The sequence below is a fragment of the Sminthopsis crassicaudata genome, chromosome 5 (assembly GCF_048593235.1).
Source record: "Sminthopsis crassicaudata isolate SCR6 chromosome 5, ASM4859323v1, whole genome shotgun sequence".
Taxonomy (NCBI): Eukaryota; Metazoa; Chordata; class Mammalia; order Dasyuromorphia; family Dasyuridae; genus Sminthopsis; species Sminthopsis crassicaudata.
The window spans coordinates 33,422,463-33,448,532 of NC_133621.1; the positions used below are offsets into that span (position 1 = coordinate 33,422,463).

The 26,070-nt window shown below is 43.6% G+C and overlaps 1 protein-coding gene across 1 annotated transcript in view; it reads left to right on the plus strand.

Annotated features, from left to right (window-relative positions):
- TBC1D5 (TBC1 domain family member 5) overlaps nt 1-26,070 on the plus strand; it is a 578,427-nt gene that overhangs the window by 538,116 nt on the left and 14,241 nt on the right. Inside the window, exon 25 of the mRNA XM_074269720.1 lies at nt 13,438-13,537. Coding sequence (XP_074125821.1) covers nt 13,438-13,537 — 100 coding nt within the window. The remainder of the gene's footprint in view (nt 1-13,437; nt 13,538-26,070) is intronic.

Genomic DNA, 26,070 nt, shown 5'->3' on the forward strand with positions numbered 1-26,070 from the left:
ATATCCTAAAAGTCCAAAAGATGGGGACATTTCCCCAGGAAAACTACAAAATGAGTTCATGTTCAGCATAGGAAGCTAGATTTTTTTTTCCTACAGAATTAGATGAAATTTAATTTACAAATGCTTATGTTTACAGTATCAAGGTAGAGTTTTAAGTACTCTATGACAGTAGTGGCTTTTATCTAGTCCTGCTTAAATCTAGAGGCTTGCACTCTTCAGAAAAACATTAACAGCCATGACAAGACTGTGGTTGTTCCTCATAGCACTTTTGCAAACAACAAAGGCAGCACTTTAACTCGGGGGAATTTCTCTTTCCCCCACTACAGATTCTCCGTTGTGCTGTGATCCAGTTTAGATTTCCAAGCCTGTGTAAGATTGGTTCAAATTCAGGATTTTATTTTCATTTCTGGTGTGTAGCTTTTTCATCTGCAATATGTTCTTTGGGAGTATCCACGTACCTGCTCTCCTCCGTAATTGGATAACCAGAAGCTCCTTACATAAATTAAGCCAATAACAAATAAGTAAAAATGAACCCCAAACCAGCAGATTCTGGTTCTTATTCTTGCTATATGTACACATGTGATCTCTTTCAGTCCTAACCACAGCAATAATAATAATTATAATATAAGAATAAAAACTAATAATGACACAGCACCATAGTGCCATACTAAGCACCTGACAAATATTCTCTTCATTTCATCCTCACAACCCTGGAAGGTTTATTTACCATTGAGGAAACTGAGATAGATGGAGGAGATTAAGGGACTTGACCAGTCTTCCTTAGCTAGTAAGTATCTGAGGTTGCATTTGAATGCAGGTCTTCCTGATGCTGGCTCTATCCACTGCATGCCCAGCCCCCTTAGATCTCTGATCCCAGCATCTAGTACTAGATGATCTCAATGATCACTTTCTAAAATAGGAGAATGAACTGAAGAACGCCAAGGATCCTTCCCAAACAAACTACTTGAGTGATGTGAATAAGTTGCTTAGTCTTTCGTGGCCTTTTTTCTTTTCTGTAAAATAAGTCTGGACTAAATGCTCATTGGGTGTCTGCAGTCCCAAAGTTCCATGAGTCATCCAGTGTACTCTAAATTGGGAAGAATGATGATCAGTGCCTTTCCAGGTGTCACTCATGTTGTGCAGGAAGAGCCCTGTTTCCTGGAAGTACTCCTGGGTTTGTTCTTTATTCCCTGATCACTAACATTGGGATGCAGTATCTTAAGGTAATATCTAGTCGATCGGGTAGTAAGCATTTATTAAGTGCCTACTGTGTGCTGAATACCATGCTAGTTGTTAAGGATACAAAGACAGGCAGAGACGGTCCCTCCCCTCCAGGAGCTTAGAATCTGATTAGGGAGAGGGGAGCAGAGAAAACAGAAAAAAAGCTAAAAAGAGAGGGGTAGAAGGAGCCAAACCATGGCCAAGCAGAAGATGATGGGATGGCAGCACTGGGCCCCTCCTTAAATGGAGGGTATGAGAGGGCCTCTCCAATGTCTACACTCTCCTGTCGAAAGGAGGGAAGGGTCCCAGGAGAGCTAAGAAGAAGTGACTCTCAGAGCTGTTTCAATCTTGCTGGAAGATGAATTACAAGAGACAGTGGTGAGGCTTAGGAGACAAAAAGTACTCAAATATTTGCCAAGTGCATATAGGCATGATTTACTTTTTCATAAAATGTTTTATTTAGTTTTTAATCGAACAGTATAGTTTGATTTAATGTCACCCTCTGGAGAAGGAGAGTGATGAGTATTTTTTAAACTCGACCTACCCTGTCTAAATGATCTGTGTCTCATTTTATTTCTCCTTTAAAAAAAAAAAAAAAAAAGCTTCTCTTCTTTTTCTTATTTCTCAAGTTTCAATTAGTGTCTAATCTCCTTGTATTTTACTCATTTTTGACTTGGAACAGTCCAGTTTGTTTACTAATACTGATTTGGAGGGGCTTTTTGTACACAAAGCTTCCGGTGAAAATCTATCCCGTATACTTCCCTTTTCTTTTTAGCACATTCTGTTTCCTTCATTTCCGACTTCTGGTTCCCCCATCTGTCTGGGTCGAGCCCTTTCTTCTTTTTCCTGTCCTCTGTTTGCCACGGATCCTCTGTCCTGTGGTCCCTACATCGAGTGTCTGTTGAGTTCAGATGTTCAGTACTTGGTTTGTGGAGACTGTTCTTCAAAGAGCACTTCCATCCCCACTGGCAGGGGGGGAAACAAAACCCGGATGCCTTAGAAAGAAAAATCTATCCACTGCTTGTACAGTGGAAGCTTTGAGAGGGCAGCCTTCAGCACATAACCGAACCCAGTGAGAGGGTTATTCCTTCAACAGCAGCCTTATTATAAGGACTACAAGGTATACTCACTGAGAAAACTTCTAAAGTCTAAACTCACGCCTGCTGCAGTTTGAATTGACAACAACAGAAAGATACTGCAATCAATAATGAAATTAGATTATTCAACTCCTAATTCAGACAGGTGAAATTCTTAATATACAAGGTCTGTAAACAAATGGTATTTCAAGTCTTATTTTGGCAGTTTCCAAATTACTTATCACGGTGAGAGAAGAATATAATATGACAGAATTTGACAGCACATAGTAAGCACTTAATAAATGATTATTGACTTGCTTGATAAAAAAACAGTAGTAAAATTTGAAGAGAAAAATCTATATTTTTCTTTAAAAAGAGAAAGCTCACTTTGTTGATCTTGTGTAGAAAAGAACCAAATATTTCAAATAATAGTTCAAGATTTTCAAGGAAATACAGATGGACAACTCAGTGTTGACTCAATGTTGAAACCAGTGTGCGAAAGGAAATTGAGAAGTGAGAAAGAAAAGTTCTAGAATATCCCAGGTGATGGGAGAGACCGCCAAGAACATCAAATCCAATCTTCTCCATCTTCCAGATGAAGAAATTGAGGCCCAGACGGGCGAAATGTCTTGCCTTAAGGAATCCAAGAAGTTAACGAGGAATGGAGAAGGAGCAGAGAAGCACAAGGAATCGAGCCCTGCTCTGCAAGATTGGGAGGGTCAGCAGGTACCCCAGAGGCAAGAAGAAGCCAGCCCCCCATCACTGATCTGGAAAGCCTTCCGGGCAAACCCTTCAGCATGTGCAGGTGGCAGACAGCTCTCCGAGGTTTTCTTACTCCGCCAGTCATTTCGGTTTTGTGGTTCACTCAGGTCCGACTCTGTGGGGCTTTCTTGGCAAAGACACTGGCCTGGTTTGCCACCTCCTCTACTTTATTTGGCAGATGAGGAAACTGAGGCAAACCTTCAGACGCCACAACAGCAGAAAAGGAAATCAAGTCAACCTTTTTTCCTTTCCTTGGCAGTAAAAGTTCAGTTTTGCTATGAACTCAACCACACTCTGCCAGCATCCTCTGGGAATAGGTTGGCCACAGCAAGAGGTCATTGACTCAGTGGATGGAGGGCCAGCCTCTTAAAGCTAGCCCGACCCTCGGTGCCTTCGGAAAGTCTGTGTAAATCTCAGAAAACTGAGAGGATTTCCACACCAGGAGTTCCATGCACTGGCAAAATCAGAGGTTCTACCTGAAGAAAGCATCCAAAGATGTCCTATAAACCTGGAACTGATATGTAACAACCCTGAAAGGCTCCCTCATGAGCAGCCTTGGAAGTGGCTTGGTGATTTTTATTCATTTTCGTTTGGCCTCTACAAGAATTGTACAGAATCGTTTTAAGCCCCAAGGTTTGGAGCATTCCAAAGGAGTTGAAGACTAGACCACCTCCTGTCGGTAGTTTACCAAGCACTCCCATCCCAACCGCCCGGTGAGGTGGGCTGTCCCCTAATGTGTTACTTGTATTTTATAGTCAGAGATGTGAAGGGATCTCTCCCAATGTTGCCCGGCTAATAAGGTCAGAGTCTAGCTGTAGCCCCCCCTGAGCGTGTCCTTTCCACTCCCCAGCTACCTCACAGAGCAGGTTTTAGAATTACATGAAATCTGCCTTATTATGCAAACCAAAGGCTCTAAAATGTTGTTATCCTAGTTGCCAACATCTGGTGCCTGCTGAGGATCAGATTAGAGCTGAAAGAATCATAACCTTTGGATAAGTAACATGAAAAAAATATGGTTTTGAAGCCTCCAGGGTAGATAATATTGTATGCTGCATCTTGCATGACTTTAAATAAAAGTTCATCCATCATTACATCACTTACCACTGTAGAATCTTTCCAGGTTCTCTGTTTTCTAGTTTAAGGGCCTTTTTATTATTCATATTCTTCAAGCCTGGAATACACAGATGTGTTGACTGTGTATGTTTTGTTTGGTCATTTCAGCCATAAGTCCAGTGGTCCTTCCAATATTTGTGCTTGTTCAGTTGTTTTGGCAAAGTCTGATTCTTTGTGGCTTGTTGGGGTTTTCTTCATAAAGATAGTGGTGTGGTTGGCCGTTTTACAGCTAAGGAAACTGAGGCAGACAGAGTAAAATGACTCATCCAGAACCACATCTTGGAAGCATCTGAGGTCACATTTGAACTCGGGTCCTTCCGACTCCAGTCCTGGTGCTTTCCACTGCACCGCCTTGCTGCTCCCTGCTGCCCCCAGCTCATTTTATGTTGTCTGTCAGGGTCTAACCATTGGCCCGTACCTTTGGCGCAGTAGGGGTTCTGCCGTTGTATGGCCTTGTTCTCGAAGAGGGCCGTGACCTCGGGGAGGAGGTGCCATGGTGCGCGAGCAGATTGAATAAAAGGGAGCGAGGGTCGGGCAAGGGCCCTATTCTTCCCAGGGCCAGGTGGGTCCAGATAGGGAGCAGGAGGGCCTGGACCTTTTGAAGGCCATGGTCTTTAATGGGTCTCAGAGGCTTGACGAGGCCATGGCCTGTTCGTCCATTAAGGTTGAGTAAGCAGTGGGGCAGAGAATGGCTTCTTTTGCCCAGTCCAAAAAACATCCACTGGGGAGGGGAAGACGCTCCACGTTTCTGGCCCAAACAGAAAGAATCGCTGTTAGCATTCATTCTGAGCCCGTCAGGGCCCAAACCATGAGGGAGCAAGGTCTGGTCCGAAGGGTCCTGGAGGTCTCAGCTGTCCAGTTTTACGTTCCTTTGGGCAGAGTGCTCACAGGTACGGGTGTGGCGGCCTGGGTGGGCAGAGGGAAGTGGAGGGAAAGAAGAAAGAGAAGAAAATAGGCTACCCAATGGGCCAGCCCCAGTTGGGTCCCCATGAGGATTTGAAGGGTTCTAGGGTACCTGAGGAGCTTAGGGTGTATTTCTTTACCCTTTACCAGCAGTATTACCCCACTGTTAGGTGCCAGGGAACAACACACTGAATCATCTATCCACTTAGTGTCAACTTGCTTTTACAAAGGAAATTTCTTTCTTTTTTTTTTTTTTAATAGCTTTTTATTTACAAAACATGCATAGGTAATTTTTCAACATTGACCCTTTCAAAACTTTCTGTTCCAATCTTTCCCCTCCTTCCCCCCACCTCCTTCCCTAGATGGCAGGCAGTCCAATACATGTTAAATCCAATATAGGTATACATATATTTATACAGTTCTCTTGCTGCACAAGAAAAATCGGATTTAGAAAGAAAGAAAAAAAACCTGAGAAGGAAAACAAAAATGCAAGCAAACAGCAGCAGAAAGAGTGGAAATGCTGTCGTGGTCCACACTCAGGAAACTTATTTCTGAAATGTTTTCCAGAACCAAAGTACAGACATTTCCCCCCTCCCCCCGTCGCCCCAGCCCACACTCTTCCCTCTACCACCTCCATCTCTGGGGATGGCTGAATTCCTACATGACAGTTGTCTCCCTGAGTGCACGTCCAAACGCCGCCTCGCCATTGGAGGAGTCCCCGCGCTCCCAAAGGTTCCTCGGGGCGTCAGAGAGCAGACGCTGGGCCGCAGGGACGCCGACACCTCGCTCCCAGAACCTTTCAGCACTCACCAGGGGGCACTCCAGTCCCTCATCTCAAATGGAGAACACCGGGCCCAGGGCCTCTCCCCTTGTGTGTCTCAGCAGACGCTGGTCAGAGGGAAGCCAAGGAGACGGTGGAGGCTCAGCCGGGCCTTTCGAAGGTCCTCCTTGTGCTGGAGATGGGGCAGAGGAGTGGGCTCGCTCTACCTTACCCTTGTCTCTGCTTGTCTCCTTTGTGCCTGTCTGCCCCTCTCTCCCCTTCTCTCCCTCCCTCCCTCCCTCTCTCTGTCTTCTTCTGTCTGTCTCTCCTCTCTCTCTTCTCTTTGTCTCTTTCTCCTCCCCGCCCCCCCCCCCCCCATATCTTATGTGTTTGATTGTACTGGAAGTGAGATTTTCCTTAAGGAGTTTGGGAACTGAACTTTTTTCCCTCCTTTTTCCCCAGACAAAACTCCAGAATTTTCTCCCTTAGATTTCACCAATCTATGTCCTGATAGGAAGAATAAAGAGACTAAGAGGAATAACTGATGCCAAGTTTTTTTTTTTTTTTTTCAGAAAAAAATCTTAAATAAAAACACTGTAACATGAATCCGAGTATAGATTAATGTCCAGCCTTTGAGATGTCAAAATCCTGCCCAATTACAGCCAGCCTCCTCTCCGCCATTTTGGTTGCCTCAAAGGCACTGAGAAAGAAAAAGGAAATTCCACGGGCTTCTTTGATGATCACTTCTTTTGCTTCCTGTATTCCGATTCTCTGCTGTGCCAAAGAAAAGTCGGAAGCCCTCATTCCATTTGAGAGCTCAATGCCCATAACCATACCCTGAACACATCCGTGTCACAAACCGTGACGGGTTTTCTCTTCAGTGATCGCGTCGTGCTCCCCACCCCGTGTGCTGCGATCTGAAACTAAAACCGTGGCTCTAATGAGAAATCACATGAGCTGTTCTTTAAACTCCTCCGCTCTGACTAAATCTCAGAGATAAATGAGCATACGTGCATACGCACAAACACCATACGTTCCCTTCTTTTACCCTGAGAAAGCGACCACAATCAAACTAGCGACATAAACTGGCTTAGAGTCCTACTTAGAATATGAGCCTGAACTCCTGAAATGCTTCAGCTCCCAAGCGAAATTTTCCTGCTTTTAAGCGCCCAATCCCCATTGGTTCTTTCCAGAGGTCAGAGCAATTAGCCAAGCATTTTGCTTTTATAACAATGTTATTTTTATAAAATTAACCTAATGAAAAAAATAACAAATTTTCAGTGTTTCAGCGTTCTCTTTGGATTAAAGGAAAGGACGCTTCAAGCCTCAAATTTTAGGGACAATACATAGTGTAGTAGAATTAGCCTTGAATGGAAACTGGAAATATCGAGTGTAAGTCTTGGCCTTTTGAATACTTTTGGTGACTTTTGCCACCGTGGGGGGCTCATCTTCCTTACCTGTAAAATGAGGACATTAGTTGCTCTCAGATGTCCTTGCTAGCAAGAAAACCGACAATTCCTTGATTTATTTTCAGTGTCTAGAGGGGAAAGGAGAGGTGAGGCACTGGATGCAGAATGATCCCAAGTCCCAGGCCCCCCACTAGCCGTGGTGACTTTTGAAAGCTTGGTCTCATGGTCCTGGATTTTAGGGCTTCTCAGGCCCAACCCTCCTGTTAAATGGGTCCCGTAGCATCTCGTGGGCACTAAGGACAGGAGCCAGATGTGTGGTTCCTGATCATCCGCCTGAGCGTGGGGATTCTGAAAGGCTGAGAGCTGTTACTTTGGGCCCAAATTTCTGAGACGTGCTCCGCTTCCGCACCGCAGTCTGGCTCTAAGCTGCCTTTTCGGGCTTATCTTACAAGTCTGGCCTGTGTTTTAGCCAGATTGGACCTGTGCGAAGTTGTGGTTTCCTGTTGACAGAGGACTCACCAGGCTCACATTTCAGCTTCCCCCGGTCTGGAGTGAGTCACTCTTCCATTTCTTCCATCTCTGTCTGTTGAGATTCCTCCCCCACTCCCCCATTCCTGCCCCCTCAACCAGCTGGGTGGCCAGAGGTGGCGTGGAGAGAGGGTGGGGCTTTGGGGAAGGCCCGCATTCAAGTCCTGCCTTCCTTGGGAGCCCTCTCGGAGCCCGTTTCCTCAGCTATAAAATGAGAAAAAAACAGGGTTTTTGTGAGGATCAGTGAGATAATGTGCGCAGACGCTTCACAGACCTCCCGGGTTCTTCTTCACCCACAGAATCCGGCCAAGATCTCTCCAGCCACCCCCCCCACCGCCATCTTGCTTTTCCTAAAGCCGGAGTCTCTTCCCTGCTGGAGAGACTCTGGGGGCCTCTGGCTCCCAACGGGCTGAATACAGATGCCCCCGGTGACCTTTCAGGCCGGTTATCGGTGACTTCCTGCCACCGGGCCCAGCTGCTCTCCATCCGTGCCACGTCTCCCTTCCTGCCCTCCGGGTCACGGCGTCCTCCTGTGTCGGGCAGAATCCCAGCTTCCTTCAGAATTCAGCACGAGGGCCGTTTCCCACAGGAAACCTGTCTGATTCCCCCGGGCACTAAGCCCTTCCCTGGGAGTTACTGCTAGTTACACCGGGCCGTATCTACACATGTATACTTTATATGTGTATATTAAAGCTTGTTGTGCATGTTCCCACACATACTATATCGATATAAAATGTAAGTGTTAGACGTATATCCATGTATACTTCACATGTGTATGCTTGTATCTAGTGTCTGTGTGTATATGTACATGGATGTGCATAGTTACACATATACTACTGCGCATTCATCTGCCCTGTACACATGTGAAGAGAGTGTGTGTATAAAGTGTTTATTGGCACTCACTTCTTTGTATGTTTTGCTTCCCCCCCAGAATATAAGCTGCAGAAGGGCAGGGACGCTTTTGCCTTTGATCCCTGGGCCCGTAGGAAGTGCTCCCTGGTAGATGTGCTGTGGAGATTCCCCTTCCTAGGACTCCAAGATGCAGACGAGGCGCTGGTCTGCTAAAGGGGAGGAATGTTCATGCCAGAACCCCCCCCCCCCATGATTCTGTGTACTCAGCAGGTGCCTCTCTTGCGCTTTACTTCATTTCATAAAGGTACCTGCTGCACCTAGCAGAGCAGCCTCTCCAGAGATCCAGGGCAAAAGACTCCCTGGAAGGGCAGCAGCTCTCGGGACCCGTATCCGCACCCTCTCGGCCAGTGATTGCTCATGTTTGTATCGCCTCACGGAGGTCACAGAGCATCCATACGAGTCCTGTCCCACGTTGTCCCTGGGAGGCAGCTGAGGTATCACTCCTCAGCCGCGGGTTTTCTTTTTTCCCATAAAATGGGAATCGTAACAGCGCCTGCCTTCCAGGGATGATATCATGAGGCTCAAATAAAATAATATGTGTAAAGTGTGTTGAACCTTAAAATACTTTACAAATATGTAATGTATAAGTAACATTATATAAATAGCTCTCATCATTGTTATCATTAGAACCCAAGTCTCCTAACCCCAGGGTGCCTTCCATTGTACTGAGCCCTCTCTCTCTGCCATTGCTTCCAATATATGGTTGTAACTCATTCCCTGGTCCTGTGACAAATAGGAGAAGGGGCTGACGCCGGGAATGCTGAAATCACTTGAAAGCTTGCGGTCTTCATCTCTCCTCTCAGTGGCCTAGCTGTCTGCCTTAACATGAGTTTAGGCTCTAAAGGGAATCCGTATATTTTCTGCCAAAGAAACCCCAGCCTTCAGGATGTTTTCCTGCAAAAAAGTAAATAATTAAATAAGCCCTCATTTCTAAAATTGCAGCTGTGTCCATTTTCTCTCAAGAACATTTTTGATGTAAGTTCCTAAGGCACCATTTCTAGAGGTACCAGCAGATAAAAGCAGAGCTTTTCAGCCCTGGAACATCTGTGTGATTAAAATGGAAAACACCTGCCATAAGTCACCTTTCTAGTCATTAAATTACACAAATCCATTCTTCAAGCAAACTGCACTGAGTCTCAAAAAAAAAAACATAGCTTTGCTGGTTTGATTTTTTTCTTTCTCATTAACTAAACCGAGAGAGCACAGGTATCTGGGAAGCCAGGCAGCTGAAACTCTAAGGTCAGTCTTCACTCCCCAGCTCGACAGTAATCTCGATTTTTTACTAACCTAGCTTTAAGCAAACGCTAAGAGTATCTTGCAGTTATCTTAGAGAAATGCCTATCATCTCCTGAGTCTAGTTAGACATCTTACGTGGAAACTAGAAAGACCCATGATTCTTTGGGGTATATGACCTCCAGCATCCGAAAAGAGCCCTGCAGTAGACTTTGTGTGGCCAACATGATGAGCCTCAGACCCGGGAAGATAGATTGCTGCTTGGCCATTTCTATTTAAAGGCCTAAACTTCTCTGCTCTGTCAAGGCCATGCTGTTTGCAGTATAGTGTCCCCAGAGTTATGGCAGATTTTTAGGGCAGCTGAACAAATTTCAGCTAAAAGTTGTTCTTATTTAAAAAATAGCAGGATGGATGGGTAAATTTCAAGCTCCCCAGATTTCCCCTATTTATAGAATAAAATTCGCACCTCAGGGCGAACACAGACTGGTGAAAAATCAAGAAGATTTGGGGCATAACTGGGGTCCTACTGGTGCAACCCAATGAGATCTGAAGAAAGTGGTGAGGGCAAACACCTCAGGGCTGGCTCCCTCCAGCTAGGGTATGGCTGGAGCCTCAGCGGAACCCCAGAGATTTTCACCTGGGCTGTTTGTGGAGTCGGGGTCTGTGTCTGGGAAGAGGAAATGAACCCTTGCTGTTGGGGACCCCAGACCTGGTCGAGAAGGAACCAGCACACTGGGGGGAAGGGATGCTGCCGGCTGTGGGCACTTGCAGGAAGTGGAGCTCCTAGTTTGGGGTTCCATCTCCGAGGGGAGCTGAAGGGAAGCTTGAGGCACCATCCCCCTACCTCAGGATTAGAGGTGCTTACACTGATACCTCTTATTTAAAAAAAATGAACCTGCAAAGAAGAAAGAACCCCACCATAGAAATTTACTATGGGAATAGAGAAGACCAGGATTCATCTTCACAGGAGGATACTTTAGTTTTTAAAAAAAAAAAAAAAAAAAAAAAAAAAGCTTCTACTCCAAAGAGTAACAAGAAGTGGCTCCCTGCTCAGAGAGAATTTATAGACGAGCTCAAAAAAGAATTTAAAAATCAAATGAGAGACATTGAGAAAAAGATTTAATCCAAGAAAAACAAGAAGATTATGAAAAAAATTAAATGAGAAAAGGGGGTACAGAGTCTCAAAGATGAAAATAATTCTTTGAGAATTAGAATTGGTCTTCTTATACAAGAGAACTATACGGTTCTGCACACATATATTGTATCTAGGATATACTATAACGTATATAAGACTGCCTGTCATCTAGGGAAGAGGGTGGAGGGAGGGAAGGGAAAAGTCAGAAAAGAAGTGAGTGCAAGGGATAATGTTGTAAAAAATTACCCATGCATATGTTGTCAATAAAAAGTTATAAAAAAAGAAAGAAAATTAGAATTGGGCAAGGGGAAACCAGTGAAGTTAGGAGAGACAAAGAAATAACAAAAAACAAATTATAAAGAATGAGAAAAATAGAACAGAATGTGAAACAACTTATAAGAAAAATGACAGTTCTGGAGAACAGATCAAGAAGAGAAAATATAAGAGTAATTGGCAGAAAGTTGTGACCAAAAAATAGAGCCTTGACACAGTAATGCAAGAAATAATCCAAGAAAAGTGCCCTAGAGAGATAGAACATGAGAGGAAAGTAAAAATAGAAAAAAATCCACCGATCGCCACCTTAACGAGATCCTTTGCAGGAAACGGGGGTGGGGGGAGCAATTCAAATATGCTGGAGCTACAATTAGAATTGTACAAGACGTATCAGCAATCATAATAAAAGACTGCAGATTCTGGAATCATATCTACTGCTAATCAAAAGAACTAGGACTGTGGCCAAAAATATCATATCCGGCAAAATTATGTATAATATTGAATGAAAGAAAAGTGGACATTCAGTGAATTTGCAGATTTTCAGGACTTTCTATCTACCAAACCAGAATTTAACAGAAATTTTAACATATAGAGTCATTATCAAAGATCAATTTCAAGGAACTCAACATGGGCAAACTGTTTAAACGTAGACAAATTGTGTTGTTGTTTTTTTTCTAATATGGAAAATGTGTATCTATGTTTAAGAGTCACATCAATAGTAGGGCAGATCAAAAGAAACATTAGAGCAGAGTAAAGGGGAAAATAGCAATTATGTCATACAAATGAGGTGCAGAGGAAGAATAGACACAGAGGCATTTAGAGGGTTGAGGAGGGCTCATAGTTCCAAAGGCCTATTCACATTGCAGATGGATTTAATAGGCAACATACATATATACCATGAAAGGTATAGTACTTCCAAAACCTATAAGAAATAAAGGAGGCGGGGGGAAATGGATGGATGGGGAGCAGAGGGTGAGGGAAGAAGTCCAGGGCGCCTATCCATGGGTGGGGGAGGTGAAGTAATGACAAGGCAAATTATGGAGCAGAATTAAAGAGTCAGCAGGGATAGAAAATAGGTGTGTGTGTGTGTGTGTGTGTGTGTGTGTGTGTGTGTGTGTGTGTGTGGTGGTCTATATATGTATGCATAAATATATCTGAACTGTAGCCTGCTTGGGAATGAGAGGGGAATAAAAAGGGAAAAGAAAGAATAAATGAGATGTATAGCATAGAACCAAAGAAGAAAAAATATCGTTATTCATGAATATAATTTATTCTATTAATACGTACACTTTCTTGATCTAGTAATTAGTTGTTACATATTTTTAATCATCTCTGATGTTCTGCTGGGTAAATGATAGTGTTTTCTTTTGTTCTGCTTTATTTTGTTTTGTATTCTTTTTCCGTTTTTCTTTCAAAAAAATTAAACAATAAAAATTAGAATTTTGAGAAACTTTGACTAAATAAAACTTTAAACAAAAATGTAAAAAATAAATAGATAAATTCTGGTTAAAAAACTTTTGCTTATTATTAATTATCCTCTTATATATTATCCAAATAATTTTATTTTGCTCTTAATGTGTTTACTTCCAAATTATCTCTAAAATATTTATCCTGCATTATTCTCTCTCATTTTGTGGTACAAAGGATATGTGTAGCTTGTTTTATGGGCCCTTATGTGTGTTCTCAAATAAAAATCAAAGCGATTTTAGTGTTTTGGGAGCACTAAGCATTTTAAGACATCTTCCTTATCATTCTCTTACAGATTCTTGGGATTTCATTTCATACACCTGCCTCTCACTAGCAAGAACATAATTTATAATAACCTGCCTCCAGTGAGCATAAAGCTGTTTGTGAAATTCATTGAATATTTATTAAGCAATTTTTTTCTCCATTTTATTGCTTAATATTGGTTGAGTATATGAAACTACCACTGAATTATGAAATTCACAGACTAGCCTGCTCTTTTTCACTACCTCCTTCTGATAGATTTCTGTCACAGACCAAAATCAGATTATTTTGTTTCTTCATAATGTTCCAACCTATTTGAGACTGTGGGAGTTTAATTTTTTAGTTTTGTTTGTATTTTAATATCTTGATTTTTTTTTATTTTAGGAAGAAGAATTAGAAGCTCAAATTTCATTTCTTCAAGGACAGCTGAATGACCTGGAGGCCATGTGCAAATATTGTGCTAAGATGATGAACACTCACCTGGGTACGTGAATATTCTGTGTTAGGCTTGGGAAAGAGACAAACAAATGTCATTTGACGATTGATTTCTATAAAGTTTCAGAGAGCAGGTTATCAGCTCTTGTGCTAGAAAAGCTTACCTTCCAGTCAGTGATACCGCCTGAATTTTCCCCTTGCCTTTTGACTCCAGTGCACTTCGTGTCCCAGTGTCCATTTGGGGTGTCTTAATGTGACTCCTTATTCATACATAAATCATTTCGTACGTGTGCTTTACAATTTCCACATTAAAGGGTCTTCCTTCCTTCAACTAAAACATGAAATCTCTTGGGATGCTCCTTGTTCCTGGGCAACCACGTATGTAGCTGCAATAATTCTAGGACTGCAGAATGAGGGGGCCATCCAGAGAAGCTAAACCTTGCTGTCTCCTTGTTGTATATCCTTGCTGGTAGGCAGACTAAATGGCCAGAGACCCTCGAGTGCCTCATTTTGTCTCAAACCTGAGACTGCTGGCTGTGAACCCAGAAAACGTATAGCATCCCTGCAGCAAGCCTCCATCTTTGTTTCCCCTGGTTCACACTGGCCACTGTCTTCCCTGGCCAAGCTCTTTCACAGTAATGACTTTGCTGGAGACCAGAGCCCCTTGTTCTCTCAGCACTGGGGAAAGGGATGGCTCATTCTGGGCTAAGCCATTGTAAAAGTCTTCAGAGAGAATGAGCAACTTGAATATGGAGCTAAGGGAAGCATGGAGGGAGGGATTCCTGTGAGGGAATGACTATAGCAAACCCTCTTCTTTATTGCTGCTCACATCCATACTTATTCTGTAGTTTGTATATATTATTTTTGTGTGTCTTACAATCGCCTCCCTTTATCCACGATAAATTACAGACTCCCTGAGAACAGGAGCTGAATGGTGTTTAAACTTAATATTTTATCTCTTATCTACATTTTGCATGCAAAAGGTCCTTTAAATGTTTATAGAAAGAAATATTTAAATCTTTGTAGAAATGTCCCATGTTATTGGATTTTGGCAGCTTTGAACATCAAGAAACAGAGTTTTAACTTTATTCTTTAGATATCAAAATATCTTTAAAGAGAGTAGAGGAATACGTGGGATAAGGAAGAATAATCTGGCATGAGTTTCAAGCATGGATTGTGAAGGGAAAGACACTTGAGAAAGGAGGAGCTGCTAATTTGTTAGTCGTGGTGGACAGGGGCCTGGACAGGGATTGCAGATAGGGAGCAGGGATGTCCTGGAGATGGCCTGAAGTGGTATTGGAGGTGGGTTTATAATTGATAAGATACCATTGGGAGGTGATGGAGGAAGAATCAAAGAGAACGGGCTTGAGCATGGGAGAGAGAATCAATAAAGGTGCCATACGCAGAAATAGAGCGATTAGAAGGAAGGAGACAAGGTTCAGCTGAGAACACGGTTCAGCCGAGGGCGTCCTGATGGAGAGAACTTCTGGACAACAGGACCTTCAGTCCAGAGTAAAAACAGTTACTGGAGATAGTGATTTTTGTCACTGCCTGCATGGAGAAGATGGCTGAAGTCACATCAGGGCATGACACTGGCTGGAGAGAGAAGAGGGGGGCAAGAGTAGATAAATGGGCAGAGGCCGGGGAAGAGGACCACGAGTGTTGGGGGGAGGAGGCAGGGAGGATCTTCAGGAGGGGCAGGACTGCAAGGCAGGGAGGGGGCAGTTTGGGGTGTCTTTCCCGGCAGATCCCCCCACAACTCACAGGATTTACAGGGGTCATTCTCTTCATTCTAGCAGTCACCCCATCACTGGTGGCAGTGCAGAGCCAGGAGGCTGGCCTCCAGGGCCTCCGTCGTGCCCACAGGTGCAGGTCTGCATTGGTAGCAGATGAAATCACAACTCAGCTCCTCTAAAAGTCATCGTAGGAAAAAATCAACAGTCCGCTTGCCTAAAGACTGTGGTTTAAACTATTCAGATTTTACATACAAGGCAGCCAGAATGGAGAGGACGCAGGATGGGCGGTCAGAGGGCCTGCAGTCACCTAGCTGTCACCGCTGAGGCTGCAGGCAGCCCGAGCTGGTCCCTGATGGCCTTTAGGCCGAATTTGGACTCCCTGGCCTCTGCAGGCCCCTGCTGGTGGAGGAATCGGAAGCTCCTCGCCTGCCTCAGGCACCCGTCCCCATTTAAAGAGCTCCGCCGTCCTCCTGCTGCACGGAGGCCTGAGAATTGCTCCAGGTGCCTCACTGGGATGTCCAACATGTGGTGGCCCAGACTGGCCCCTGACAAGAGAGTCCCAGGAATGCCCGGCAGGGGCCGGCTGACTCCCTGCTTGCAGAGCCCGAGGCCCTTCCTGCTGTGCTCTCTCCCAGCTCAGGTTCCTTCTGGAAGCTCATGGGCGGACTCTCCCTTCTGCCACCGCCCCTGCCCTTGAGCATCCATTACACACAAAGCCTTCCACATCTATCTGATGTCCTGAGGACGCTTCTCATAACTTGTTTTAAAAAAGTTTAGAGGCATCTTGGGAGAAAGCTAAGAACAGTTTCAGCTTTTAAGCAAAACACAGATGAAGAGCCAGAAATAGAGGGTTTGGTCTCCACCTTCTTTCTAGCCCTTCGTGTTTCTTGCTTTTGGTTTGGCAGCGCTAAGAGCCGACTGGAGCGAAGAACTTTGGACACTGAAGTAGAAAATCCTGTTAGGCGTTCCAAGTCATTCGATATACCTAGCCGCCTTCAGGACACTACCTAAACCGCACAATTTTCAGAGCACTTTTCCAATAATTTGGGTCTTTTATTAGCACAACAAAGCAGGTCGGGGCCAAGTTCACTTAAAATGGAAGCCTACCAATTGTGCACTTTTATCCAACCACAAAACCAGATGTGTTTCTGTGACTCACTTTCAGTCAGAATCGTCACACATGGCCATAGTCAGTCTTTCTTGTTGCCATTTAAATACAAATAATGTGGTTCACTTTATTGCCTGAGCTACAGGACTGATATAAAAATCCCTAGTTTTGAGCCTTCCAGGTGCAATCCGGTTAAGATTTCTGTGTCCCAGCTGGATCAGAAGAAGGCATCCAGGTTACGGTCAGTTCTTCCTTTGATGAGAAGCTGGCGTTGATGATTGGAGTTACCGGGTGACACGAAAGCTGGAAGGGATAACTAATACTAAACAGAGCCCAGATCCAAAAGGGGAGGCTAAAGCTCTGAGCAAAACTTAGCAGGATGAAGGCACTGCTCCTGGACCTGAGCTCCCATGTGTCACTGTCATGTCAGGCGGAGAAGGAGAGGGCCAACCAGCCCGGTACCTGCCCACACAACCCAAGGGGCTCCCAGAGAGTCAGCCCCAACTGAAGAACTCGTGTGTCTCAGACTTCCTCGGGTGTGTGTGGACTTCACTCCTAGTAAAGCAGGGTCTGTGCTGTGGTAGCAGCCAAATGGCGGTGCCGTCTCGGGTTCTAATACAGGAGATCTAAAACTTAGAGCTGGAAGGTGGGACAATCCAGGGGTCCTGTGGGGGATGGGGAGAAAGGGCAGTTGGGAATTAATTTGAGATTTTCAAATACAGTAAAACTTTATTTTATGATGTAAATCACCCGCCTTACCAAAACAGGGGCAGTCCTAGTTGGCCCGCGTGGTTTGCCTCTGTTGTACAAGAGACAGAGAGGGAAACAAAGTACAAGACTGAGACCACTTGAGCTGGACAGTTATAGCCCATCTGTTGAATGGATCACAGCCTTACAGAGCTTAACGGGATGATGGGCTCATTCATCCCTTGGGTAGAAAGGAAAATGGTTTCTTGGACATATTCCTCAGTCGTCTGTGCTCCCTCCTCCCCTGGCTCAGGTGTGAAAGATGGGGGAGGGAAGATGGTCCCCCACCCTCTGCTCTGTCTGGCCTTTAGGTGGTCAGCAGAAGGAATCAGACACAGGGCAACTGGGCACCCTGGCACCAGAGAAGTCCCCAGTGCCCTCCACCCTTTCTTCCAGGATGCTTAGTTAACTCAGCTACTTGTCACATGCTTTCTCTCTCGGGGACCACTGAGATGCCAAGTGGTGGCTGGGTATGCCCCAGGCCTCTGCCACATACTGATCATTTATCAAATGACCATTTGTAGTGGTTTTTGGAGGGCAGCAAATGACCTCGGGACATAGGCTTTTTTAATTGAATTTTCCACATGCAAAGAGAGGAAATGCATAGCTGGGGAAAATCTCCATTTAGTGAAAACCTGCCAATAGCTTAAATAATTTAAAATAGTGCCCTAGGGAGGATGTGCATGGCACTGAGAAGTGTCACCTCTGAAAATATTGCCAGAGTGACAGATGAGAGTATCCTGGGATTACTTTTTGAGTCTGTGTAAAAAGATTTGTATTTCCCTTTAAATTTTTGAATCTTCTGATCATGAAATCACTTGTGAAAGTTAATCTTCTTATTCATGTTTCAAGTCACTTCTCAAAGTTAACGTTACTAAGACTTGATCCTTTTTTCCTGGGACTAGTGAAAGCCCCAAGGCAGCAGCTGTAAGACTTGGCAGGGTACCTCAGTTGGCAGCCCTGATTTTCAGTGCGTTCTCTTCATCTGGTAAGAGTCACAGGTCAGCCAACATTTTGGCCAGGATTTACAGCTTCCAGTAAGCTTAGGTTTATTCAGTGGTAACGGCAGGACAGAGACAGGAAAAGCAGCTCTCCCTGAAAATGACGCAAAGGTGGCGTTTTGTACTTCTTAAAGGCCTCCGACATGGTGACCAAAGGCAATGCTTGGTTGCCAAAATTAGTGGGTTCTTTATTGTATCCAAACGTTCAGAGGGATTTGGTTAGCTCCTGTAACTTGCTGCATTCTAAGGTTAGGTAGGCAGGAGTTGAAAATGAACATTTGAGCAAATCTGAACTTTTCCTGTCAAATTTAGGAGAATTTTCTAAGTCCTCATTCTTAATGTTGCCATGGTTACTCCTTCACTGTCATCCTAATTGTTATGCTGAAAGCCACTGATAATATTAACCTTGCTAACCAAACTTTAGTTATTTTTAATTTTGCCATATTTCATACCCAGACTGCAATGGGGAAGCAGCATGCATGTATCCATTGAGTAAGCAGAAGGTTTAAAAAAAAAAAAAAAAACCACGGTTTTATGGGATTAGAGCTTTTTACCAGTTGCTCCAGCTCCCAATACCAAAGCAGGCGATTGATCACCCAGAATGAAATTTCTTTGAACTCTCCTTGACTTTGGAGCAGAATCTTTGCACTAGAAGGGAACCTAGGAGCCATCAGCTTCAAGTGAGACGCCTGAGTTCCAGAAAAGCAACATAATGTTCCATAGACAGGGTCTTCTAACTTCCAGGCCAGTGGTTTTTTTCCAAAATAGCGGGTCCAGAGCCTAAAAATTTAAAAATGATTCTACATAATAGAGCCCAGAAGGTCTGAGTTCAAATCCAACTTCAGATACCTGCTAGTTGTGTGACCCTTAACCTCTGCTACCTCTCTTCTCTCAAATGTAAAAGGAGGAGGAGAGCACCTGCCTTCCATCACTGTAGTGAAGATCTAGTGAAATGTTTGTAAAGCACTTGTTGCAGCGCCTGACACATAGTAGGTGCTTCATAAGTGCTTCTTCCCTCCCTTCTTTATCTGTTCAGATAACACAGTCCTATAACCGTAAAATGCTCTTAGACCTAAAAAGGACCTCGAGTCAAACAGCACTCTATTTTATGAGTGACGGATAAGGGACCAAATGACAGAATCACACGCTAGATTTGAGCAGACTCTGGACTAGCCCCCGACCTTTCCTGTGGCCCTCGTGCAGCATTCTTTACACCGGGGTACAATCAGCCATTGGATTTCAGCACTTTGTTCTGTTTTCTGTGTAGATTGTTGTTCTTTCCACTCATTACAATATTTATCCCCTTATTATCTCGTATTTGAAAAGAAGATTTTACAAATCTACCTTTGTGGCATTGTTGAAAACATTTGTAGTGGGTGATGCTTCTGAAGTTACTTGGTAGGTCATAGAATGGTGACAGATCAGAAAAATAAGGGAGAATCACAAGATTACTTGGCAGCGATCTACCCTAGAGGCAAATGAAATTAAGCTTTGTTAATTCCCCTTAGTTTAAAAAAACAAACTATTGATATTTTGCCCGTTTTAGCTATGAGCATTCACTTCTATCAGTGTCACTGACCACAGGACAGGTGAAAGCCTTGACAAATGGGCCAGAATCCAGCCAACAGGGGAAAGGAAGGTTCCAAGTATTGGGAACCCCACAAGCAAAGTGGGAGGCTGTGTCCGTTTGGTGGGAACTTGGGGTTCCTGGTCGATGCCCGAAGTTTGGGGAGTTAAGGCAGAAGTGGGTTACAAAGAGCCTTGAGCCCTCTTTTAGCAGTTTGGCTCCTTGTGTGCTGAATGCCAGTTCCACCTCTGGCCCAGGATGGCCAGGAGACCCTGGGCCAGTCACTTAACTGATCAGTGTTCTAGACTGAGTCCCTCTACCCCTCTCCCTTCACTGAGGAACCTCTAGAGTGCTTGCAGAAGGAGGCCATCAGCTTCACAACAGGCAACCCTGAGGGTCGCTGGACGGAGGAGGATGCTCAGAAATGGTAGAGATGGGTCCTGCCCACAAAGAATAAGCCTGCCAAAAAACAGCCCGGCCAGGGACCCCCCCCTCAGTAAGCCAGCCAGTGTCCCATCAGAAGGGCACCCGCTCCCAGACCTCTCCCAGGGGTCAGGAGCTTCCTACTCATGAGAATGATTCAAAGTTCTTCCCGTTGCCTGACCAGGGGAAGAGTGTGGGCACATGTATGTGTTTCTGGGATGTAAATGGAGATCGTTCAGCTGTTAATTGAATTAAAAATATATTAGATCCTGAAATCAATGGAATTCAGTCTTCTTTGGGCTGGGAAATGAGGGAGATGGGGAGGGAGGAAGGAAGGAAACAAGCATTTATTAAGCACCTGCTGTTTGTCAGGCACTGTGCTACGCACATTATAAATATTAACTCTTTTAACCTTCACAAAAAAGGGGTGATTATTTACTCAAATGATGTGCTTGAAGTAGTCCAAGCGGATGCCTGAATTTTCTTGCCTGCTAGACTCCCAAGAATGGCAGAGTCCCAGTTTGCTTCATGTTTTTTAGGCCTTAGCCGTGCCTGTGATTTTATTTCCAAAAGTGCATGTCTTAGCAAAGACTTGTCTGGCTAAGTAGTTAATTAGTGGTAACTAGGAAGCCTTTTAAACTTAAAAATTAACCCAGAGACTGTTTTTCTGAGTGATTACCAAATAGTAGCTATGAGTAAGATAATAGAATTTTTTAGCTCTTTTACTGCTAGAAATCATTTTCATATAGGACACTTTCATGGACAAGAGTGTAGATCTAATTATAAATATATTATAAAAGAATAATTGACCATTTGGCCGAAACTTAATTCAATACATATTAGTTAAGCACTTACCATGTTGCGAGTTTTTGAAGGAGTTACAAAGACGGGATAAAACCACAGTGCCCATGCTCACAGAGCTCACAAAATGGCAAGAAGAAAAGACAAGTGATGGGGGGTGAAGGGTTGTGTTAGTAAAAGGGAACTTCCTGGAAGGAGTCTGTTTTTGAGCTGGATTCTGAGGAAAAGGAGAATCATGGATTGACGAGTGAGAAAAGACAGGATCTGAACGAACAGAAATTGAGTTATATATGCTAGGATTACTTGAGGCCCAAGAATGGATAAATTGTCATTTCCTCAAGGGCAGGGATTATGCCTTAAATTTCTTCGTATTGAATTGCCAGTTCCTAGTAGAGTAGTCTCCCTATTAATTGGAGTGCTTTAAATTGTGGGGATTGGTGATAACTGTGGAATTATATTTCTCCTTTTTTTATACCAGCCATGTTTTATTTGGTGAAGACAGTTGTCTTCTTCCATCCATTTATTCACAGAGGAAATAAGGTCTTAAGAAACTGAAAAATTGCTTTGTGTAAAAGCTTTCATTACACTTAGACATACAGGTCTATTTTTGTGGCATTGACATTTCATTGCCAACAGTCCTGTCACTACGGTTGTTACACAGATGGGTTCCTTTGCCAAATTCCCTTCAGAGGGAGATAGTCCCTTTTTTCCCTTCTTCTATGCTACATTGATTTTATAAACTTATGCCCATACATTTATCTGTGAAGGATCTGAGTTTATTGGTGAGTGTGTCCCCCTCATCACCATGCAACATTGTCTCCAAGAGTTATTATGGCTGAAAAATTCATCTCCCTGCCACCACCAAGTGATGGGTCTGTCCATTCTTAGCTCCAGCAGGATCTGAACGTCATATCTGAAGTTTTAGTAGCCCATACTGGAAGATTTGCCGCTTGTTAGTACTTTTGAGACTTTGTGCTCTGTACAAATGTGGTATGGCCTTAGAGAATTCATTGCACTATAAAGGCATAAGACCTAAGTGGACAATAAATATAAAGTGCCAGAATCTCCAAAGCATCTAAGTAATTTATTCTACTTTCTATTCACATAGAACATTTTTAAGCATTGGGCATTTTATATCTTGATTCACCATGTACATTAGAACAGTTACTCAAATGTTTCAAGTTTCTGTCTTTTAAAAAATGAAGGTTTAGCATGGAACTTTTTCATATATATACATACATACATATATATATGTACATATACATATAAGTTCAATAAAGTATAGTTTTTATAAATGAAATCCTATTTTTATTAGGGAAACTGACTATTTGTGGGATGGATAGCCTATTTAGTTAAACCATTCCTCTAATACCAAGCTTATGGTTTCAGTTCCTGCTTATTAAACCGGTAAACTTGGTTCTGTGTTGTTGTCATAGACCACATCATTAACCTTGGTCTACCACTTTGCAAATAGGGTTAATTATGTATATATGGGGGCAGGGTGAATGCACAAGAGATTGTGAGTGGATTACCCAAAATTCATTTCCATTCAGGGAAATGCAACTTAAAACACATGCTCAACAGATGGTGACTTGGTGCAGAGGATGGCCTTGTTATTTTGTTGTTAAAGCACGACATAATCATACGTGTGTGTGTGTATACGTGTGTATGCATGTATATATATATATATATTTCTAGATGCTACAATTTTGCTCTAACCCAATCCCTCATTGTATGCGATTCAATGTTAGATGGTTCTGTCTTAGTCCATCAAATAGAAGAACTAGAAAGTATAACGTGCTGTCCAGTGGTGCTGAAAGATGGTGTTCAGTAACACCTTGTTCATTTCCTTGCTCTTATCCCTGAACTGGAATCACAGGAAGAAAATCATTACTGTGTCCGTAGCACCACCCTGCCCCACCCTATATGGCCCCATCCTGGCCTTCTCCAGCCGCCTTCCCCAGACACACAAACTCTGTATGTATTTGTGTCAGGAGCAACTGAAGAGACCTCGCAAAATAAGTGAAATAGAAGACTGCCAAAAGCAACTTGCTCCCAAGGGTGTGATTTTGACAGACTTAAAATAGGCATAAGATACTAAAATCACTCATTTGTGCATTCACCAGGAACTGTCTCATAACCCTGTCTCTACTTGAACCATAATGAACACAAGGTGCCTACGCTTGAGAATAGACAAGATGTATAGATAGACAAAACTGACATGTTTGGACATTAAGAATAGAAATGTTTGTTGCATCTTCCCGATGAAAAAGCCGCTCTCTGATATTTCTTCTTTCTATCTGCTCTTTGCTGTAGCTGGCTCTGAAAAGGGCTAAGTTTAAAACAGTGCTTTTAATTTCTACCCATGTGTTCTTGGAGGAAGAAATCCCAGGGCTTAATTGTGCACTTGTGTTTTCATGATAATTATTACAGAGAACTGAAGAAGATATTGGGGGGGGTTCAGTTTAAAAATCGCTACAGTAAAAAAAAAAATCAACATTTTGTTTTTTGAAGTCACACTGTTCTGATTCTTGTCATTATCCTACATTTGGATGTGTCTTGTTGACTTCATTGTGTGTGTGTGTGTGTGTGTGTGTGTGTGTGTGTGTGTGTGTGTGTGTGTTTTATTGAAAGTACAAATTGTTACAGGCTTTTAGTGAAACCAAAAACATTCACCCTCTAATTATATCTATTATTCCGTCCCTGTTTCAACCAGCTTGCTCTCTTGTGTTGGAGTCTGCTTTCTATTAGCTTAACACAGCAGTCAAGGATTCGGCATAAATAAAAATTGTACCCTGTTTCTCCCCATTTACATTCACTCCTGTAGTATATAAAAGGCCCAATCAGTGGGGTTTGTCCCTCTGGAGAGAGCATGGGCTGCTTATGCCTCTCATCAGCCTGCCAACAAGCAGTCTGTGGGGGTCTCTGCCTCCCCCCCCCGAATTATGGCTTGGAAACATGGCTTTAGAACAACCAGGTTTTTGAAATGTAAATGGCAAGAGGGCTGGGGACCCTGATTGAGTTGCCATACCAACAACCTTGTAGAACTCCAGGTGCATGGAAATGCTTACTACAATTTTGTGATGGTGAATAATCTACCTTAGCGGGCCTAAGCATGCCGTAGACACCGTAGAGTGTGTATGCTGGCTAGGGGCGAATTGTAATAGGGGATCATCTGCCCCCAAGTACAGTTTAGCCTATGTCCTTTATGGCAGGGATCGCATCTTATCTGATGCTCCCAGTGCAGTGCCTTGGGGGCATTCGATATTGAATGATTTAATTTTTTAACTTCAATTTAAGTTAAATTTTAAAATTGATTTAATTTAAATATTTTACCCTGCAGGTAACTCCCCCCTTTTTCTCCTACCCCACCCCCAAGTGTTGAGTCAGCGGGAAGTGAGTGACCCGAGGGCCACCACATAGATCCCGTGGGATCTGGACTCACAGCTACCCAAATGACACAAAGCCAGCCAGAAATCCTGTTCAAACAGGACAGAAGAAGGAGAGTTTGTCTTCTGTGCTCCAAAAACAATTTTATGGGAGCAAAATTGCAGTTTGTGCTGGTGCCAGGGTCTTTTCCTTCCCTGGGCAGAGGACAATGGGGGCAGAAATACGAAAATCACCCGTCTTCACGTTTGGCAAAACTCAGGCTCAGGGCTGTGGCCTCTTGGCGAGGTGGTATCTAAAGTCCGTGAAGTTACCACCAGATTCATGATTTATTCGTAGTGTTTTAAGCCTTTTTCTGGCATTTCATCTATTTACTAAAAAGCTCATTTGAGGCCGCTTCCCTCCCACCACCCCCTACACACCCTGCAGTAGTTCGCTTTGGGAATTTCCAATGGGGGGGGGTTTCTGGCAGTGGGATGTAGATCCTGAGAGACGGCTCGCTCAGAAATACCTGGGAATTCGAACTCGAAGCGGCCTCAGGAGCGGATCCATCACTGGTTTTGCGGCCCAGGCCACTGTCTTATCGTCCCTAGAGATCTTGGGGCTACGCTTAGCCCCAAGGGACAAGAGGTGAAGTCGCAGAGTTGGTCATGCTAAAGCAGCAATTCCTTGAAGCCCATACCAGCAGCTTTTGTCTGGCCAGAATTTCAAGAGCAGCCGGAGAAATCCCGGTTGTCTCATCATGAGAGGTAAACTTCCCGAGAACTGTCTGAGCCCCACGTACTCAAGGAAGAAAAATGGGTGGGATAGGAAAACGATGTGTGCAAATATCACCCCCCGATGGACATCTGGCACTTAAAACATAAGGGGAATTGACAGAAATCTATAACCTCCCCAAAAGGGAAGTGACCCAAGGATACGTACAGCTTTCATAAGAATTGGAAGCTGCAAAAAACTATATGAAAGCAAACTCCAGATCACAGCAAAAAAAAAAGGCAAACTCAGACGTTTCACCTCGTTCCACAAACGTTGGTAAAGATGATAGAAAGGGGGAACGGTACTGAAAGAATTCTCTAAAGATGGGTACGCTGTTGCACTATTGGTGATTTTATAAAGTGGAGCCATTGCGAATATCAGTTGTGAAGTAAGCTTTTTTAAAAAAGGGTTCAACTTGAAAACCAGCTGACCCTGCATTCTCACCCTTAGACACGAACACCAAGAGAGAAAATGGACCCGGCTGTCCCGGGGCGCACTGCCCCAAGCTAGAGCTTCTCCCAAGTACGGGCCAAAGAGCCCGAGGGGTCCCCAACACCCCTTTGGGAATTCCAAGAAGCCACAACTAATTTCGGAATAGGACTAAAAGCATCCCCTGCCTGTTAAAATAGAAAATGGAACCTAATCACATATCCATGTGAGACTAGATTTTATCCTTGTTTCAACAAAAACAGCCTATCACAACAGATTGAATGTAGAAGCAGGTAGGAGAATCCTGCTCGTCTTCTATTAAATCAGACATTAAAAAGATTTGCCAAAAAAAAAAAAAAAAAAAAAAAGTAAAATGGTACCATATGACTCGCTAGAACTTTTCAATAGTGACTTTAAATAAAATGTGTTATTTTAATGAATTAAAATTTTATAAGTTGATCAGTTAATTTCTAATGCATGTTGACAGATGTGACACACAAAAGTTCTTTAGCATCATACTCGGTTTTTAGGAATACAGCGGGCCCCTCTTCTCTTTAGGTTTTCATGGCACAGCTGTCTCCTGGTTCTCCTAGCTCTCTGACCAGTATCCTTTGCTGGATCCCACCA